This window comes from Dipodomys merriami, unplaced genomic scaffold (assembly GCF_024711535.1).
Source record: "Dipodomys merriami isolate MVZ:Mamm:240054 unplaced genomic scaffold, mDipMer1.0.p SCAF_1, whole genome shotgun sequence".
Taxonomy (NCBI): domain Eukaryota; kingdom Metazoa; phylum Chordata; class Mammalia; order Rodentia; family Heteromyidae; genus Dipodomys; species Dipodomys merriami.
Genome location: NW_027202270.1, coordinates 90,855,480 through 90,875,556, shown reverse-complemented (window position 1 = coordinate 90,875,556; position 20,077 = coordinate 90,855,480). Strand labels below are relative to the sequence as shown.

General features: G+C 48.5%; 1 protein-coding gene across 1 annotated transcript; it reads right to left on the bottom strand.

Moving 5' to 3' along the window:
• Positions 1 to 331: 331 nt before the first annotated feature.
• Lrp10 (LDL receptor related protein 10) lies at positions 332 to 5,852 on the bottom strand. Its single transcript, XM_070024962.1, has 7 exons — positions 5,324 to 5,852; positions 5,007 to 5,051; positions 3,821 to 3,956; positions 3,128 to 3,318; positions 1,990 to 3,007; positions 1,574 to 1,703; positions 332 to 1,473 (listed from the first exon to the last, which is right to left on the bottom strand). Exons 1-7 carry the CDS (start codon positions 5,355 to 5,357, stop codon positions 886 to 888), a joined length of 2,142 nt encoding a protein of 713 aa, XP_069881063.1. The 5' UTR covers positions 5,358 to 5,852; the 3' UTR covers positions 332 to 885.
• Between the last annotated feature and the right edge of the window lie 14,225 nt (positions 5,853 to 20,077).

Genomic DNA, 20,077 nt, shown 5'->3' with positions numbered 1-20,077 from the left:
TAACTACTCAGGAGGCTGAGATCTGAGGATCGAGGTTCAAAGCCAGCCCGGGCAGGAAAGTCCGTAAGACTCTTATCTCCAATAAGTCACCAGAAAACTGGAAGTGGCGCTGTGGCTTAAGCTGAAGAGCTCAGGGATAGCGCCCAAGCCCAGAGTTCAAGCCCCATGACCGACCAAAAACAAAACAAAACAAAACAAAAAAAACCCAGGGTGGGTGGCTGGAAGACAAATAGGAAGCAGGGAGAGGATTGAGCTAAGGCCTCTAACAAGGAGGAGCAAGACAAGGTGAGCTCACTCAGAGGAGCAGAGAAACAGAGCTCAGACTCATAACTAGTTTGCCAAATGTTAAAACTTACAATTGCTTTATTTTATATATTTGTGGTGCTGTGGTCAAACTCAGGGCCTCATACATGCTAGAAGTGAGCATACTCCCAAGTCTGATTTTTTTCCCCCGGGCAATGAGCAAACTATGGGACAAATACTCTTGTTTGTATTTTGGTTTTTTTTTTGCTAGGGTTTACAGAGATGGAGGTTGGAAATTTTTAAGCCCTGTGCAAATCCTCCACTTAGGGGCTGGAGAATCTCCAGTCAACTGGCATTGGGTGCTTAAGGTCACTTTTGGGTGGGGCTTTGGCAAGGATGGAGTGTCCAGGCTTATAATGCTTTACAAGCTTTACTTTTATAAAACAGCCACTTAGACAGTGATGGGACACGGGGTGGGCAGAAGCAAGAGACTGTTGTTCTGGCCACATAGAGAGGGGGCTGATAGTAAGTAAGCTCTCTCCCGACCCGAGGGACACCTAACTTTGCAGCTGCTACACAGGTTAATGGGGAAGCTGAGACACCTCCACAGAGTTGTGCCACTGTGACTAGAGTCAGGCCCCCTCAAGCAAGCAATGGCTCATCCTCAGCTTCAACCACCCACACCGCTGGTTCAGCCAGAGGCATTAGCAGAACATCATCCTCATCCTCTGGGGCCAGGACTGCTGTGTGGGGTCCTGGGGGTGTCCATGCCGGGCCTGGGGGCCAAAGGCTGGGTAAGAGATGGCCTCGCAGGGCCTGTACGACTCCAGACAGTAGCGATGGCTCTAGGGGCACTGAGGGCAGTGTCCCCTGAGCTTCAGAGACAGCAAGGGGGACTACTGGAGATGTGTTGGCAGGTGGGAGGGGTGACTTGATGGGGAGTGGGGGGGCCTGCTCCCCATCCTGCCCACCTACTGCCCCACCCTCATGGGCTGGACTTGTGCTTCCATCCTGGACCTCAAGGGGAGGAGCAGGTGTGACCTGGGGCCTGGTGTCAGAGGCCCTGGCTGGGGGGTTAGCTCGAGGAAGCAGGCCCCAGCGGCGAAGCCTACGAACCAGGCGACGCACTGAACGACCCCGCTGTCGACGGCGACCACTTGAGGCTCCTCCTGGAGTCATATCCTGGCGCAAGATCTGTAGCAGAGACCGCAGGTTGCCCAGTACTGAGTTCTGCAAGGACAAGCGGCAGACATCAGAGCCAGAAGATTGAGTGGTGGAGCCGCAATGGGGTTAGGCCTAGGAGGTACAAGGGTTTTGGGGAATGACTTACATCATTAGGGTTCTCTGTAGGGAAGTCTTCCACAGGTGGGATGGCACCCTGGGCAATGAGCTGCCCATAGGAGGGGGGCGCTTGCTGCTGCACAATCTCAGCCTCCATCCGTGATAGAGGGGCAAAGATGCTAGAAAGAATGAGGGCTGCTCAGTTGCTGGTGGCACCCACAGGACAATTTGCCCAGTCTGCAGTGGCCTCTTTTGTTCACACCCAAGCCATGAGGGCTAAGCCATGTTGTGGCTTGCCTAAAGGTCAACTAGTTCCCTCCTTTGAGATTGCTTTAGGAGTTAGACCTGTCCTCCAAGAGCCAGGCAACATAGGAACTCTTCCCAAGGCCACCCTCCTGCAGCTACATAGATCTCATTCCTCCCTCAGACTTCCCCCCCCCCCCCCCCGCCCTTTCTCCCACTGACCTGTACTCCTGGGTGCGAATGGCATAGAGCTTGCAGGTGCAGCCCAGGGCGATGACCAGAAGCAGGCCGCACACAAGGCTGCCAATGACTGCAGCAGTGATGACCTTGCGGGGCAGGGAATAGGAGCAATCCCATTCGTCACTGCCATCGGCACAGTCTGGCTGCCCATCACAAACCCAGGTCTCATACACACACTTCTCGTCCCGGCATCGAAAGTTGCCAGGCTGGCAGTGTCGGCAGCGTCTCTCATCGGCTCCATCAGCACAGAACGTCTGGTAGTTGCAGCGATCGGCAGGCAGGTAGCAGGCTGTGGCACCAGGGGTGCCTGCAGCTCCACAGGGGAAGTGCCCAGGCGGGCAGCCAGGGCAGTCTTGCTCATCTGTGCCATCGGCACAGTCCCATGAGCCGTCACAACGCTGTGCCTCACTGTAGCAGCGCTCTCCCAGGCTTTCCCCAGCCTCTAGGCCCAATCCCAAGCCACAGGGTCGGTCCCAAGGCAAACAGTAGCCACGCACGTGGTAGGTAGCATTGAAGCCTCGACCATTGCTCCAAGCAACTGTGTGGTAGGCCACAACAGCCTGACCAGACAGTGTCTCCACAGTCACGGCTTTGCCATTGCTGAAGTGGGTGAGACTGCGTAACAGGCGAGGGGTTTCAGGGGGCCCAGCGCCATCATATACATGCACTGCATCTCCATAGCCCAAGTCTAGTGCTGTGAACCGCACTGCCAGTCGCCGGCCATCATGGGGATCCAGCAGCCACAGGCATGACTGGGGATGGGAAACTGAGGCCAGGTGTGAATATCCAGGGGAGGAGAAGACTCCATAGAAGTCCTCTAAGGTAAGATTGCAAGGCAGGGTGGGTCCAGGAGCCAGGGTCAGGCTAGGGAATGGGTCTGAGTTGCAACCTGCTTCATCAGAGCCATCACCACAGGCATTGATGCCATCACAGCGCTGGGCAGCAGGTATACAGCGGTGGTTCAGGCACTGGAACTCTTCCTGCAGGCACATCAGCCAATCTGGAGAGGCAACACAAGAGGAACTGTGAAGCACCAGAGGAGCCCTTAGGGTTCTTACCTCTTCCCTGGGGACTTCCACTTCCTGTTTTAATGGCTGCTTCCATACCGCTTCCAGCCTACCTTGGCTATAAGACAGTAAGAAGCCCTGGCCCATGGATTTCTTGGCCCCAGCATAGCTGTAGGTGATGGTAACATTGCCCCCTGGCAGCTGCAGAGGACTGGCTGGTGCCTCACACAGGGAGATCAGTGGCTGGAGTGGGGAGTGCAGAGTTAAACGCTCAGAGCTACAGGCCAGGTGCAGCTTCTGGAACCTACAAGGTAGAGGAGAGCAGGACATGAGATATTCTGGATTAATGCTGTCTTCCTCTTCCTCCAACCCTCCAGGTCCCTTCTATCCAAGAAGCACAAACATCTCTTACTGGTTTTTAAAAAGCCAAATGAAAACTCAGCAGTAAGTCTTTTTTTGGTACCGAAGTAGGCAAGTGCTTTACCTCTGAGCTATTACACTTCTACCCCTAAGGAACGTTCTACACTGATTAAATCCCAAACAGAGCCATGCAATGGATTGAAGGACTCCTCAGAACATCTTATTTCTAGAGTGACTGTGGTCTTTTGGAGATGCCCGGGACCTGAGATAGATGTCCACCTCAAAGTAGTTGCAACTTGACACATCTGGCCCAGTGAGCTAATGTTTTAAGGTAGAGCAGGTCAAATGAAATTCTACTCTTGTCTTGGCAAGGATGAACATTCCAAGGAGAAGTGACCTCTGATTTCCACAGAGGAGAGGGAAGGTGCAGGGATCTTGCTTCTCACCTGATGGTCACAGTCTGCTCTTTGCTGCCCAGGATGAGCCAGGTGCAGTTGGCAGGAGAGCTGCGGCTCTCCCGGCTCAGGGGCCTCTGTAAGGTGCCCTGCACTTCCAAAAGCACGGCTGGTGGAGCCTCACAAGCTGGAAGGAGGAAATGATACTTGTGGAGAGCTCCTCAATATCCCATTCCTCCCCAGTACTGTGGCCTCCAAGAGCCTCTGTTCTTTAAGAAGGAGCAGAGTGTTGCTGGTCCCTCTCTTCCCCTCTATGCTCTTCATAAACCTTAAATATTAGCACTGCTTTTGAGGTTGGCTGGGCCAAGAAGAGCAGAAAATACTGCTTCTACTCTCAGGAAGACTATTATTTTCAGCTGTGGAGAACAAGAAAGGATGTTCCATTGGAAAAATGTGACACAACTACTAGGTAGGCCAGGTGCTGGTGCACACACCTGTAATCCTTACTACTCCAGAGGCTGTGAACCGAAGGATCATGATTTGAAACCAGGCCAGGCAGAAAAATGTATGAGACTTCATCTCCAATTACCAGAGCTTGAGACTCTTGAATTCAAGCCCTGGTTCTGGCACAAACAAAAACAATGAAAGGCTGGATAGAGGTGGCTCATGCCTGTAATCCTAGCTACAGAAGCTAAAATCTTGAGGTTGGGAGTCAGCCCCTGCAGATAAATCTTGAAGATTCTTATTGTCTTCAATTACCTTAGCAAAAAGCTGGAAATGAAGGTGTGGCTCAAGTGATAGAGCACTGAGACTGAGCCCCAAACCCCAATGCTGGCACAAAACAATGAAAACACCAAAAACCAAAGGACTGTGAACCAATGGTTCATACCCTGTAATCCTAGCTATACAACATACTGAGATCTGGAATCCAGCCTAGGTAGAAAAGTCTGCAAGATTCTATTTCCACTTAACCAGCACAAATGCCTGACTTGGAGTCATGACTCAAATGGTAGAACACCGTTCCTGAGCGAAAAAATGAGCCACTGAATGAGAGAGCGAGGCCCACAGTTCAAGCCCTGGAAGAGGCAAACACAAAGACAACCAAAATCACCTTCCCTCACTGGACCTCAATTTCCCCATTAGGAAAAGATGGATATTCTTGACTCTTAAAACTATGGTAGGTCTGTCTCCTCAAGCCCAAGCTCAGAGTCCCAGGGGGCTCCCAGTACTCTCTCACCAGGATTTGGGGAGATGATCCGGTCTGAGTGAGCCACAGCGCCTCCTGGAGTGAAAGAGAGAAAGGGCAGGAGAGTGAGTCCCTAAGTTTTCTCACTTGAACCACTAAGGAAGCCCAGCGGGGACTTCCGGGAAGTTCACTAGGAAGGGCAGAGGAGCTACGAGGAAGGTACACCTTGTGACCTCGAAGCAAGGTCCACCAGCAGGGCCCGTGGGGCTGGCCAGAGCGGTGTGGGACGGGCCGGGAAGGGGAGCGGGGCTGCGGGCTCGGGGTCGCACAGGGACCCGGGCAGGGAGGGCCCTGGGGGCGGCTCTTACCGACGACGAGGAGGAGAAGGGCGGCTGGCAGCATCCTGAACCGCGGTCCGGAGGTGCGGGGAGGGTCCCTGGGCTCCCGCCGTCTACGGAGCCGGGCGGCCGCGGCGCTCCTGGCGTGCGGGCTCCCCGGCGGCGGCGCCCCGCGGGGGCTGCATGGCTCCGGCGCGCCCCGGGCTCCGGGCGCCAGGGCGGGGGCCGGGCAGCAGCCCGGGGCAAGGACGGGGCCTCGCGCCAACTTCGGACTTGTTTGCTCCGGCCGAGCGCTCGCCCCCGCACCGGCCCGCAGACCCCGAGCGTCCCAGCCCAGGCCCGGCCGCCACCTGCTGGGGCCGGAGGCCACTTCCTCCCGCGGCCAAACTTTGTGGACTGTCACTCGTCCCCACCACCGTGGGCCGGCCCGGCGCCGCTCGGCTTCCCTGCGCGTCCAGCCGGCCGAACGCGACCCGGAGGCTGGGGAGGCGGAAGCGGCTGCGCGCGGCGCCGCGGCCCGGCCCCTCGCCCCGGCCCGGCCCCTCGCCCCGGCTGTCCCCGGCCTGGCCAAGCGCTGGAGCCGCCCGGCCCAGGGCGGGGGCGGGAGCAGAGCCCGGCCCCACCCCTGCCAATCAGCGCGCGGCCCCGCCCACCGGCTCGCTTTAACCCTTCGCGGCGGCGGAGGCGGCGTTCGGGTCCGACGGGCGCTTCCTGGCGGCTCGGGCTTCCGCTCTCATCCCAGCTTTGCGTTTGGGTGTTACTCGATTTTGGGGACGGGACGCATTTGTAATAGGTTGCTACGTACATGGGCTCGTTCCATAACTGTGGCCCATTTCGTGGTCCCAGTTGTCTGAGATCCGGTCTCACTCTTGGTAGTGAGCCTTTACTGTAAGCGATCTTCGCCCGGTGTGGCAACTATTTATTACTGTACGTGTTTGTTCATCCTTCCCGCCCCCGCCCCCGCCCCGCCCCTTCCTGGTAGGCTAAGCTACGGCCTACACTGTTTATCATAGTCGGAACTGAGCTTCTCCTGCTGAGGCGTGGTATGAACTCAATAAATAACAAATACATACATATGCTTTCCTCGCTTGCTGGCTGTGTGCCCTTGAGAAATTATTCAACCTCTCTGTGCCTCTCAATTATAAATGGAGTGACTGACTTGAGGTTGTTATGAACATTTAGGGAAATAAGGCAAGTTGAACGCTAAGCACACAGCCAGGCATAGAAAATCCTAACTCACCATCAGTTACAGCAGACATTTTAAATTTTGGTGGTCCTTGGGATTACCGATTTCCTGTGACACAGATAATGTTAATAAACAACTAATTGCAAATACTTTTTGAGTGGTTCCCCCCCCCCATTTCAGGCTTGTAACTAAGCAAGCATTTATTATATACATAGAAATACCAGTGTTTCTTTACTCATTTAATCCAAGCAACAACTCTATGAAGTAGATAAGATAGGGAAATGCACATTTGGAGAAGTTATTTTCCTCAAAATCTAGTATAGGATAAGCAGCCACAATCTGAAAATTGAAGTCTGAAATGTTCCCACAATCCTAAATGTTTTTGAGCAATAACATGATGCCATAAGTGGAAAATTCCATACCATGAATTATTTAAAATATTGTATAGCATTACCTTCAGGTAATATACACCTACAGTGTGTAAGTATATATGAAATTTCATCTTTAGACTTAGGTCCCATCCTCAGAGCACATTGGTATATGCAAATATTCCCCAAATACTTACCATGTGAGGGAACATGACACTGTACAAAAGAAAATGTACTTATTACCTAAATGTAACCCTGTTGTATATCACTTCTAATAATAAATTTAAAAAATTACTATAGTTCTATGCAACCTGTAAATGGTGAAATAATGGAATATGAAAAAATAGTTTGTTTTCAAAAATGATAATATCGTGCTGGGAAGGTGGGTCAGTGGTAGAGCGCTTGCCTTGCATGCATTAGGCCCTGGGTTCTATTCCTCAGCACCACATAAGCAGAAAAAGCTGGAAGTGGTGCTGTGCTGTGGCTCAGCCTTGAGCTGAAGAGCTGAGGGACAGTGCTCAGGCCCAGAATTCAGGCCCCATGATCGACAAAACAAAAAACAAAAAAACAATAATATCAGCCAGGGGCTAGTGGCTCACGCCTGTTGTCCTAGCTACTCAGGAGCTGAGAGGTCAGGGACAGCACCCAGGCCCTGAGTTCAAGCCCCACAACCACAACCAACAACAAAAAATTATATCTAATTTAAATATTGGTATATGTGTCGATACTAGGGGTTAAACTCAGGATCTTGTACTCTCCCTTAGCTTTTCATTCAAGGTTAGTGCTTTATCACTTGAGCCACACCAACATTTTGGTTTGGTTTGGTTTGATTGGTCCTGGGGCTTGAATTCAGGGCCTGGGCACTGTTCTCTCAAGGCTAGTGCTCTACCACTTTGAGCCACAGCTCTACTTCTGGTTTCCTAGTGGTTAGTTGGAGATAAGAGTTTGGGCTGGGGGGCTGGGAAGGTGGCTCAGTGGTAGAGCACTTGCCTTGCATGCTTGAGGCCCTGGGTTCAATTCCTCAGCACCACATAAGCAAAAAGAAAAAAGCTAGGGCTGGGAAGGTGGCTCAGTGGTAGAGCGCTTGCCTTGCATGCCTGAGGACCTGGGTTCGATTCCTCAGCACCTCATAAGCAAAAAGAAAAAAGCCAGAAGTGGCGCTGTGGCTCAAGTGGTAGAGTGCTAGCCTTGAGCTGAAGAGCTGAGGAACAGCGCCCAGGCCCAGAGTTCAGGCCCCACGACTGGACCAAAAAAAAAAAAAAGAATCTGGGCTGGGAAGATAGTTCAGTGGTGGAGTGCTGGCCTTGTATGCATGAGGCCCTGGGTTTGATTCCTCAGCACCACATAATCAGAAAAAGCTGCAAGTGGCACTGTAGCTCAAGTGGTAGAATGCTAGCCTTGAGCTGAAGAGCTGCAGGACAGTGCACAACCAGAAAAAAAAAAAAAAAGAATCTCACAGACTTTCCTCCCCAGGTTGGCTTTGAACTATGATACTCAGATCTCAGCCTCCTGAGTAGGATTACAGGCATGAGCCATCAGCACCCAGCCCACACCAATATTTGTGTGTGTGTGTGTGTGTGTGTGTGTGTGTGTGTGTGTGTGTGTGTGTATGTGTATGTTTGTGTCCTGGAGCTTGAACTCAGGCCTGGGCACTGTCTCTGAGCTTTTGTGCTCAAGGCTAGAGCTCTATCATTTGAGTCACCCTTCCAGAGTTTTTATGATGCTTAATTGGAGATAAGAGCCTCAAGGCTGGCTTTGAACCATGGTTCTTAGATGTCTGCCAATCCTGGAGCTTGAACTCAGGTCCTGGACACTGTCTCTGAGCTTCTTTTTGCTCAAGTCTAGCATTCTGTCACTGGTTCGAACCAGTGCTCCACTGCTGGCTTTTTGGGGGGTTAGTTTATTGGAAATAAGAGTCTCATGGAGGGGCTGGGAAGGTGGCTCAGTGGTAGAGCGCTTGGCTTGCATGCCTGAGGCCCTGGTTCGATTCCCCAGCATCACATAAGCAAAAAGACAAAAGCCGGAAGTGGCACCATGGCTCAAGTGTTTGAGCACTAGCCTTGAGCTGAAGAGCTGAGGGACAGCACCCAGGCCCAGAGTTCAGGCCCCACGACCAGACCCCCCCCCCCAAAAAAAAAAAAAAAAAAGAGTCTCATGGATTTTTCTGCCTGGGCTGGCTTTGGACCATGACCCTCAGATATCAGCTTCCAGAGTAGCTAGGATTACAGGCATCAGCAACTGGTGCCTGTTTGGCTTAATTTACTTTCTTTTCTCTCTCTCTCTCTCTCTTGTTCTCACTCTCTCGCTCTCCTCTCTCTCGCTCTCTTCTCTCTTTTTCCTCTCTCTCCCCCCCCTCTATTCCCCCCTCCTCTCTCTCGGTCTCTTGGTCTCTCGGTTTCTCGGTCTTTCTCTCTCTCTCTCTGTCTCTGTCTTTCTCTCTCCTCTCCCCCCCCCCCCCCCCTTCAATCCTGGGGCTTGATCTCAGAGTCTGGACACTGTTCCTGAGTTTCTTTGTGCTCAAAGCTAACCCTTTAGTGCTTGAGCCACAGTGCCACTTCCAGCTTTTCCTGAGTAGGTTATTGGAGATAAGAGTCTCATGGACTTTTCTGTCTGGGCTGCCTTCAAACAGTGATCCTCAGATCTCAGCCTCCTGAGTAGCTAGGGTTACAGGTGTGAGCCACTGGTGCTCAGCTTCAAAAAAAATTTTTTTTATAGTTTTAACTCCTTTTTTTTTATTGTGCTTAAGTGATTACATAAATTAAAAATATTTCATAGTCTTGTGAGATAGAGATACTTAGTTAAAGTCACAAACACATTCTAACCTTCATGGGGAAAATTGTCTTTATCATAGTCTATAAAGTTTGTGAATTCTATGAGCTTTGACAATATAGCTGTTCTTCCACATCGGGTGACATGTACATTTCTTTCCTTTTGCTTAGTGTTGGCCTCTTTCCCTCTCATTCCCTCCCTCCCATCACTGCCATTGAATTGCTTAGTTCGTTTTGATCAATGTAGTGCAGCTGATGGGTCCTGCTGTGTATGTTTTCCCGTTTCCCTCTGTTTCTGTGTCTTCCTCCTAGTTTCCCTCACATGTGCACATATGTGCCATATATGTGGTCAGCAGCATGGGGTGATTTAGTAATGATATGACCAGATTAGTGGAGGTCCTTTGTTTCCCAAGTCTTGTTTACTTTGTCCTATCTCCTTATGTTTTGGATTTAATATCCACATACCAGTGAGACCATGTGCTGTTTGTCTCTTTGCTCTTGGCTTACCTCACTCAAAATTATTTTTTTCTAGTCCCATCCATTTCCCTGCAAATGCCATTATTTTGTCCTTTCTAATGGCTGCATAATATTCCATTGTATATAGGTACCACAATTTTTGCATCTGTTCATCTGTAGTGGGGCATCTGGGTTGTTTCTATATCTTGGCTATTGTGAACAGTTCAGCTTCAAATTTTTATTCAAGGCTTTTATACTGTACTCATAGGCACTGTGGAATGCTGACCACACCCCTAGGGAGTAGATGTTATTTTTAATACTAACTTTATAATTGAGGAAACTGAGTCATGTACATTTTAACTACATTGCTCAATATCAAACTACTAGCATGTATAAGAACCCAGACTTGTCAGGTGCCAGTGACTCACACCTGTAATCTTAGCTATTCAGTAAGCTGAGGATTACAGTTCAAAGCCATCCTGGGGAAGGTAAGTCCATTGGATTCTTTTTTTTTTTTTTTGTCGGTCGTGGGGCTTGAACTCTGGGCCTCGGCGCTGTCCCTCAGCTCTTCAGCTCAAGGCGAGTGCTCTACCACTTGAGCTACAGCGCCACTTCCGGTTTTCTGGTGGTTTATTGGAGATAGGAGTCTTACGGTTTCTCCTGCCTGGGCTGGCTTTGAACCGCGATCCTCAGATCTCAGCCTCCTGAGTAGCTAGGATTACAGCCGTGAGCCACCAGCGCCCGGCTCCATTGGATTCTTATCTCCAATTAGCCATAAAAAAAAAAAAAAAAAAAAGCCAGAAGTGGAGCTGTGGCTCAACTTGTAGAGTTCTAACCTTGAGCACAAAAACTCATGGACATAGCCGGGCGCTGGTGGCTCACGCCTGTAATCCTAGCTACTCAGGAGGCTGAGATCTGAGGATCGCGGTTCAAAGCCAACCCGGGCAGGAAAGACCGCGAGACTCCTATCTCCAATAAACCACCAGAAAACCGGAAGTGGCGCTGTAGCTCAAGTGGTAGAGCGCTCGCCTTGAGCTGAAGAGCTGAGGGACAGCGCCCAGGCCCAGAGTTCAAGCCCCACGACCCACCAAAAAAAAAAAAAAAAACTCATGGACAGGTCTGAGAATGGGGTATAGTGGTAGAGTGCTTGCTAGCATGCATAAAGCCGTGGGTTCTGTTCCTTAGTACCACATAAATAGAAAAAGCCAGAAGTGGCTCTGTGGCTCAAGTGGTAGAGTGCTAGCCTTAACCAAAAGAAGCTCAGGGACAGTGCTCAGGCCCTGAGTTCAAGCCCCAGTACTAGCACCGAAAAGAAAAAAAAAAAAAAAAAGGAAGGAAGGAAGGAAAGAAAAGAAAAAAGCCCAGACTTGAGCTGTCTGGATCACAGTCCTTACTGTTAAATATGATTGATTCTAGAACCTTCAGAGCAAGGAATTATTTAACACCTGGATAAGTTCTAATATAGATTCTAAAACAGATCGTTTGTAAATATGTGAAGAGGGAAGAGGTAATGTGTCAGTCAGACATTCATTTGTCTGTTTTTAGGTTTAGTCTTCTGCCTTCTATCTTTTGAACTACGTTCTCCACAATCCCTTGCGGCGTGACTTTGCTTTAGGTTTTGCTCTGGAGAGGCACTAGTAGGAGATTGGTGGGAGGGAAGGACTCAGGATGTGCCCTATTCCCCTACTTCAGCTCTGTGTCCAGTAGGAGTCGTGCTGCGTCCAAAGTTCCAGCTCTCCTGGGCAGCCTGACCTCTAGGTTCTGGAACTACCACCTCCTCCCTTTGTTCCTCCACCTTCCTTTGTTTCTAATACATGGGCTATCTCATTATCTCCCTTTTGACACTTCAGCAATTTAATCATATTTGTGACTATTCCTCTTCTTTTTATTTTTATTTATTTATTTATTTTTTGCCGGTCGTGGGGCCTGAACTCTGGGCCTGGGCGCTGTCCCTCAGCTCTTCAGCTCAAGGCTAGCGCTCTACCACTGGAGCCACAGCACCGCTTCCGGCTTTTTCTGTTTATTTGGTGCTGAGGAATCGAACCCAGGGCCTCATGCTTGCAAGGCATGCACTCTACCGCTGAGCTACCTTCCCAGCCCCTCCTCTTCTTTTTATGTATTTATTTATTTAAAATTTGCCGGTCCTGGGGCTTGAACTCAGAGTATAGGTGCTGTCACTGAGCATCTTTATGCTTAAGGCTAGTGCTCTTCCACTTGAGCCACAGTACCACTTCTGTCTTTTTCTGAGTCTCCTGGACTTTCCTGCCTGGGCTGGCTTCGAACTGCTATCCTCAGATTTCAGCCTCCTGATAGCTAGGATTACAGGTGTGAGCAAGCTGGACTATTCCTCTTCTTCTGTTGAACTCTCTGGCATGGCATAGACTGTTTTTCTGACCAGATGCTAGCCCTTGAGATGATCATCCCTAGTAGCTGGCACAACTAGACACATTGTTCTGAAAACATTCTCTTTTCAGAAGCATTACGTAGGCAATATCATAAGCTTAGAGTATCTGGATTCAAGCCAATGGCACAATATGGACTAAATGATAATAAAACTAGCAGTACTATACATTTGTGGTATACATAACAAACCTGACATCACTGGTAGAGTGCCAGTGAAAAGCCAACGAAGGGCTCAAGGCACTCAGTTAAAGCCCCGATACTTGATGCAAAAAGTGAAAAACCATTAGTGTAGATCATGAGTTCATCAGGTTTTAAGATGATGTGACTTGGAATCAAAGGGAGGAGACAATAAAGTCTATAAAGATTTTAACACAATAAAAAAAAGTGAAAAATATTTTGACAGCTGGGCACTGGCCACTCATATCTGTATTCCTAGCTACTTAGGAAAATGAGATCTGAGGCTCAAGGTTTGAAGCCAGATTGAGAAGACAAACCCTAGAGATTCTTGCCTCAAATTAGCTACCAAAAAGACAGACCTGGAGCTGTAGCTCAAATAGTAGAGCACTAGCATTAAGCACAAAAGCCCAGGGACAATGCCTTGGCCCCAAGTTCAAGTCCCAGGACTTACATCCCCCTCAAAAATTTTTTTGATAACCTAAAATGATGAATTCAATGGATCTGAGATATCTGTAGTGACAATGATAAAAATGTAAAATACTTTTAGTTTAAAAATACATTATAGGGCTGGGAAGGTGTCTCAGTGATAGAGTGCTTGCCTTGCATGCATGAGGTCCTGGCTTTGATTCTTCAGCACCACATAAGCAGAAAACGTCAGAAGTGGTGCTGTGGCTCAAGTAATAGAGCATTAGCCTTGAGCTGAGGGACAATGCTCAGGCCCAAAGTTCAGGCCCCAAGACTGACTAGATAGATAGATAGATAGATAGATAGATAGATAGATAGATAGATAGATAGATAGACAGATAAAGCAAAATACTACTTTTAGGTTAACAATAACAAATTTCAGGCTGGGAATGTAGCTCGATGGTAGAGTACTTGCCTAGCATGCATGAAGCCATTCCTCAGTACCCCATAAACATAAAAAGCTAGAAGTGGCACTGTGGCTCAAGTGGTAGAGTGCTAGCTTTAAGCAAAAGAAGCTTAGGGATGGTGCCTAAACCCTGAGGGGTTTTTGTTTTTTTGTTTTTTTTCAGTCTGGGCCTGGGTGCTATCCCTCAGCTCTTAAGCTCAAGGCTAGCACTCTACCACTTGAGCCACGGTACCACTTCTGGTTTTCTGAGTGGATTATTGAAGATTAGAGTCTGGAGGACTTTCCAGCAAAGGCTGGCTTTAAACCTTGATCCTTAGATCTCAGCCTCTTGAGTAGCTAGGATTATTGTCGTGAGCCACCCTTGCCTGGCTCTAAACCCTGAGTTTAAGCCCCAGGACTGGCAAAACAAAAATGAAGGCAAAACAAGAATAAAAAAACACATTTCAAAAAGGAAACTAGCTGTTGTTTGTGTAAAGTGGAATTCAAAATTTCAGTTGAATTTAAATACATATACATGTCATCATGGTGCAGTTGCATGAAAACTAACCTGCTAGGCATGGTGGTACTCATCTCTAGTACCAGCATTAGCAGAAAGGCCCAGGAAACCAGTCTGAGCAACAAAAGCAGAACCTGTCTCTAAATTGGGTGTGGTGGCTCTTGCTTGTAACCTTAGCTGTTAAGAGGCTGAGATTAGAGGACTATAGTTTAAAGGCAGCCTAGGCAGGAAAGTCTTTGAAACTCTTATCTCCAACTAATCACCAAGAAACCACTAGTGGAACTGTAGCTTAAGAAAAGCTTAAGGACAGCACCCAGGCTGGCTTCAAGCAGTGATTCTCCAGACTTCAGCCTCCTGAGTAGTTAGGATTATAAGCATCAGCTGTTGGTGCTTCAGCCACTGGTTTCCTCTCACTGTGTCAGGAGCAGACTAACTAGTTTATTGGAGATAATAGTTTTAGGGACTTCTTGGGCTGGCTTTGAACCATGATCCTCGGATCTCAGCCACGTTGTAGCTAGGGTTACAGGTGTGGGCTCCCATTGCCTGGCTTCTTTTTCTTTTTATGCCTGTACTTGGTTGGTCTTGAACTTAGCCTTGAGCTCTTGCTCAGCTTTTTCAAGTGGTCCTCTAACCATTTGAGCCATACCTCTAGATCTGAGTTTTTGTTGGTTAATTGGATATCAGAATCTCACAGGAAGTGGTGCTGTGGCTCACATGGTAGAGTGCTAGCCTTGAGCTGAAGAGCTGAGGGATAGCGCTCCAGCCTAGAGTTCAAGCCCCATGACCAACTCCTCCTCATAGATTTGTCTGTCTGGATGGTTTAGAATTGAGATCCTTAGATCTTAGCCTCCTGAGTATCTAGAAATGACTTTTTTTATTCTCTCTCTCTCTCTCTCTCTCTCTCTCTCTCTCTCTCTCTCTCTCTCTCTCTCTCTCTCTCTCTCTCTCCCTCTCTCTCTCTCTCTCTCTCTCTCTCTCTCTCTCTCTCTCTCTCTCTCTCTCTTTTTCTTGCTAGTCCTGAGGTGCTGTTCCTGAGTTTCTTTTGCTCAAGGCTATCACTTTAACACTTGAACTACTGCTCCACTTCTGGCTTTTTCTGAGTAGTTTATTGGAGATAAAAGTCTCATGGACTTTCCTGCTCTGGCTGGCTTCGAACTGCAATTCTTAGATCTTACTCTCCTGAGTAGCTAGGATTACAGGCATGAGCCACCAGCACCCAACTCTGACTCTTTTCTTTTTTCTTTTGAGACAGGGTCTCTCTAAGTTGCCCAGTCTGACCTTGAACTCACTACAGTGTCCCAAGCTGGCCTTGAATTTGCAATCTTTCTATATCAGCCTCCTAAATAGCTGGGATTACATATGAGTACACAACACTCAACTATCCAAATGGTTTCCTGACCATTACCTTAAATACTTGAGAGATTGTAAGATGAATAGTCAACTTTGACTTTATCTTATACTATGTTCCCTGAGAGTAGCTGGATTGTTTCCCCCTGGTTGTGGGGCTTGAACTCAGGGCCTGGGCACTGTCCCTGAGCTTTTTTTGCTCAAGACTAGTACTCTACCACTTGAACCACAATGCCATTTTTGGCGTCGTTTTCTGAGTAGTTTTGGTTTGTTTTTTTGTTTTTTTTTGGGTCTGTCATGGGGCCTGAACTCTGGGCCTGGGCGCTGTCCCTCAGCTCTTCAGCTCAAGGCTAGCGCTCTACCACTTGAGCCACAGCGCCACTTCTGGCTTTTTTCTTTTTGCTTATGTGGTACTGAGGAATCAAACCCAGGGCCTCAGGCATGCAAGGCAAGTGCTCTACTACTGAGCCACCTTCCCAGCCCCTGAGTAGTTTATTGGATAAGAATCTTTATATTTTTATTTTTATTTTTTTTCCGGTCGTGGGACCTGAACTCTGGGCCTGGGCACTGTCCCTCAGCTCTTCAGCTCAAGGCTAGCGCTCTACCACTTGAGTCACAGCGCCACTTCCGGCTTTTTTCTTTTTGCTTATGTGGTGCCGAGGAATCGAACCCAGGGCCTCATGCATGCAAGGCAAGCGCTCTACCACTGAGCCACCTTCCCAGCCCCTTGGATAAGAATCTTATGGACTTTCCTGCCTAGGCTGGCTTTTGAACCAAAATCCTCAGATTTCAGTCTCCTGAGTAGCTAGGATTATAGGCATGAGCCACTGATGCTTCGCTAGAGTAGCTGGATTTGATGTTTTAAGCTTTAGCATATCTTTATTTTTTGTCTTGGGGCTTGAATTCTGGGCCTGGGAGCTTTCCCTGAGCTCTTCAGCTCAAGGCAAGCATTCTACCACTTGAGCCACAGCACCACCTAAGGTTTTCTGGTGGTTAATTGGAGCTTAGAGTCTCACAGTCTTTCCTACCCTGGCTGGCTTTGAACGATGATCCTCAGATCTCAGCCTCCTGAGTAGCTAGGATTATAGGTGTAAACCACCGACACCCGGCTCCTGGCTTCTTCTTCTTCTTCTTTTTTTTTTTTGGGTCCGGTCCTGGGGCCTGAACTCTGGGTCTGGGCGCTGTCCCTCAGCTCTTCAGCTCAAGGCAAGCGCTCTACCACTTGAGCCACAGCGCTACTTCCGGCTTTTTTCTTTTTGCTTATGTGGTGCTGAGGAATGGAACCCAGGGCCTCATGCATGCAAGGCAAGCGCTCTACCACTGAGCCACCTTCCCAGCCCCCTGGCTTCTTTTTAAGTAACATTTTCTTTCAACTATCTCACTCTTCTTACGGAGGGAAAAAAAGGAAAGAAACCAGGTGTCACCTTCAGTACTCTGGCTTAAAAATCTTGATAGAGTTCCTATTCATCACTACATTTTCTTTTTTTCAGTCAGTCATGGGGCTTGAACTCTGGGCCTGGGCTCTGTCCCTCAGCTTTTCAGCTCAAGGCGAGCACTCTACCATTTGAGCCACAGCGCCACTTACAGTTTTCTGGTGGTTTATTGGAGATAAGGGTCTCATGGACTTTTCTGCCTGGGCTGGCTTTGAACCATGATCCTCAGATCTCAGCCTCCTGAGTAGCTAAGATTAAAGGCATAAGCCACCAGTGCCCAGCTAGTATATTTCTTTTTTTTTTTTTTTTTTTTTTTGGTCGTGGGTCTTGAACTCTGGGCCTGAGCACTGTCCCTCAGCTCTTCAGCTCAAGGTGAGTGCTCTACCACTTGAGCTACAGCGCCACTTCCAGTTTTCTGGTGGTTTATTGGAGATAGGAGTCTCACGGTCTCTCCTGCCCGGGCTGGCTTTGAACTGCGATCCTCTGATCTCAGCCTCCTGAGTAGCTAGGATTACAGGCGTGAGCCACCAGCGCCCGGCTTAGTATATTTCTTTAAAAAAAAAATTTTTTTTAGTACATCGTGGGGCTTGAAGTCTGGGTCTAGGTGCTGTCCCTCAGCTCTTCAGCTCTACCACTTGAGCCACAGCGCCACTTCCAGCCTTTTCTGTTTACATGGTGCTGAGGAATTGAACCCAGGGCCTTATTCATGCAAGGCAAGCACTCTGCCACTGAGCCACCTTCCCAGCCCTTCTTTTTTGTTTTTTGTTTCATTTTTCTTTCCTTTTCTTGTCAGTCCTGCCTCGGGCTTGAACTCAGGGATTGGACACTGTCCCGGAGCTTCTTTTGCTCAAGGCTAGCACTCTACCACTTGAGCCACAGCCACTTCTGGCTTTTTACGTTTATGTGGTACTGAGGAATGGAACCCAGGGCTTCATGCATGCTAGGCAAGCACTCTTATTACTAACCCACATTCCTAGCCCTCATTAGCTACATTTTTTTTATGTTCCATATCATTACAGGCTGATTCATGATGCTAAACTTGCTAGATATTAAGGATCCTCTTGCTTTCAGTTTCAAAAACATCTCCTCATTTGGTGCCATGCCTCATACCTGAAGTCCTAGCTACTCAGGAAGCTGAGATCTGAAGATCCCAGTTTGGACAAGCTGAGGCAGACAAATCTGAGAAACTTCTATCTCCAGTTGAGTAGCAAAAACAAACAAACAAAAAAAAAACAGCCAGAAGTGGAGGAATAGGGCTCAAGTGATTGAGTGCCAGCCATGAGCAGGCAGGCCTTGGGTTCAAATTCTCCCCTTTCCAAAAATAAGCAAACAAAAATACTTCCTCACTTTTCTTCAAGCCTTTACTCATTGCCTCTTATAGGCCATTGTGGTGACATTCATAGTTGCTTTAAGGCATGTAAATCTTACTGACACCTCAGTCCCTTAAGTTTCTGCCCATTGCCTAATTGCAAAGTAACCTACATTTTAGATATTTTTCATAGAAGTTCTCTCTCTGATATCTAAATCTGCATTGGTTGCTGAATGATAAATTACCCCAAGTGTTAAAAATTTAAAGAAATAGGGGGCTGGGAAGGTGGCTCAGTGGTAGAGTGCTTGCCTTGCATGCATGAGGCCCTGGGTTCGATTCCTCAGCACCACATAAGCAAAAAGAAAAAAAGAGCCAGAAGTGGCACTGTGGCTCAAGTGGTAGAGCACTAGCCTTGAGCTGAAGAGCTGAGGGACAGCGCCCAGACCCAGAGTTCAGGCCCCACGACCAGACCCCCCAAAAAAAATTTTTTTAAAGAAATAAACAGTGCCAGGTGCTGGTGGCTCACGCCTGTAATCCTAGCTACTCAGGAGGCTGAGATCTGAGGATCACAGTTCAAAGCCAGCCTGGGCAGGAAAGGACGTGAGACTCTTATTTCCAATAAACCACCAGAAAACCAGAAGGGCACTGTGGCTCTCAAGTGGTAGAATGCTCACCTTGAGCTGAAGAGTTGGGGGACAACGACCAGGCCCAGAGTTCAAGCCCCACAACCGACAAAAGGAAAGAAAGAAACAACGTTTTATTATCTCCATTTGTTTGTGCTGGGAATTTGAGGCTAACTTGCCCTGATGACCCTGGCTCAAGGTCTCCCATTTAACTGTGGTTAAGGTTTTAACCATGCAGTAGTGGTCAGGAGGCCTGACTGGAGCTGGAGGTGAGTCATATTATACTAGATGCTAAAATAAAGCCAGAGAAGTTAGGGGTGAGAAAAAGTCCCTGCAGTGAGAAGACAGAGTCAGGAAGGCCTTTTAGGAAGTAGTTTTGACAAATGTGATGCAGATACACAGGTTGGGTTGAAAAGAAGGCAGAGATGGTAGTACATGCCTGTAATCCCAGCACTTGGGAGGCTAAGGCTGGAGGATCATGAGTTGGAGCTAGCCTGGGCTACATAATGAAGATTCTATCACACACACACACACACACACACACACACACACACACACACACACACACACACACACACACACACACACACACACACACACACACACACACACACCTTGTACACCCTGGGGATGAGTGAAGAGAGAGGGGGAGAGAAACTTTGGCTGGGAAAAAGGAAAAAACAGGGGTGGGGCACATCTGGAAATTATGTAGAATCCAGGAGAGAGTTTTTCCATGGGAAACCTCTCTGTTTGAAGGGGAGGCAGAATTGAAGATCCTACCATATGTTTATGAAGAGTGAATCCATGCTTGGAAAGAAAATGAGATACAAGTTAGTTTCTTACATGGTGTATGGATACCTTTCCCAGGGTAATGACCTCAATATGCCCATGTTTTGGAACCTCTATCACAAAACTGAGAACTACTCAGATGGAGGATGGGGAATTGAAATTTGAAGCCAGCCCAGGGAAAGAAAGTCCCTGAGACTCATCTCCAATTAATAACCAAAAAGCTGGAAGTACAAGTATGGGCTAAAGTGGTTAAAGCACCAGCCTTGATTGAAAAAGCTAAGTGAGGGGCTGGGAAGATGGCTCAGTGGTAGAGTGCTTGCCTTGCATGCATGAGGCCCCAGGTTCAATTCCTCAGCACCACATAAGCAGAAAAAGCTGGATGTGGCACTGTGGCTCAAGTGGAATAGCGCTAGCCTTGACCTGAAGAGCTGAGGGGCAGTGTCCAGGCTCAGAGTTCAGGCCCCATGACTGACAGAAAAAAAAATAAAAAAAGGCAGAAAAGGCCAGAAGTGGCACTGTGGTTCAAGAAGTTGAGTGCTAGCCTTGAGCTAAAGAGCT

Excerpts from the sequence above, each read along its gene's own strand:
- Lrp10 (XM_070024962.1), bottom strand. The coding sequence starts at position 5,357 with ATGCTGCCAGCCGCCCTTCTCCTCCTCGTCGTCG. Across the intron at positions 3,008-3,127 it reads CTTACTGTCTTATAGCCAAG|ATTGGCTGATGTGCCTGCAG; the intron begins GTAGGCTGGAAG and ends TTGCCTCTCCAG. Across the intron at positions 1,704-1,989 it reads ATTCGCACCCAGGAGTACAG|CATCTTTGCCCCTCTATCAC; the intron begins GTCAGTGGGAGA and ends CATTCTTTCTAG.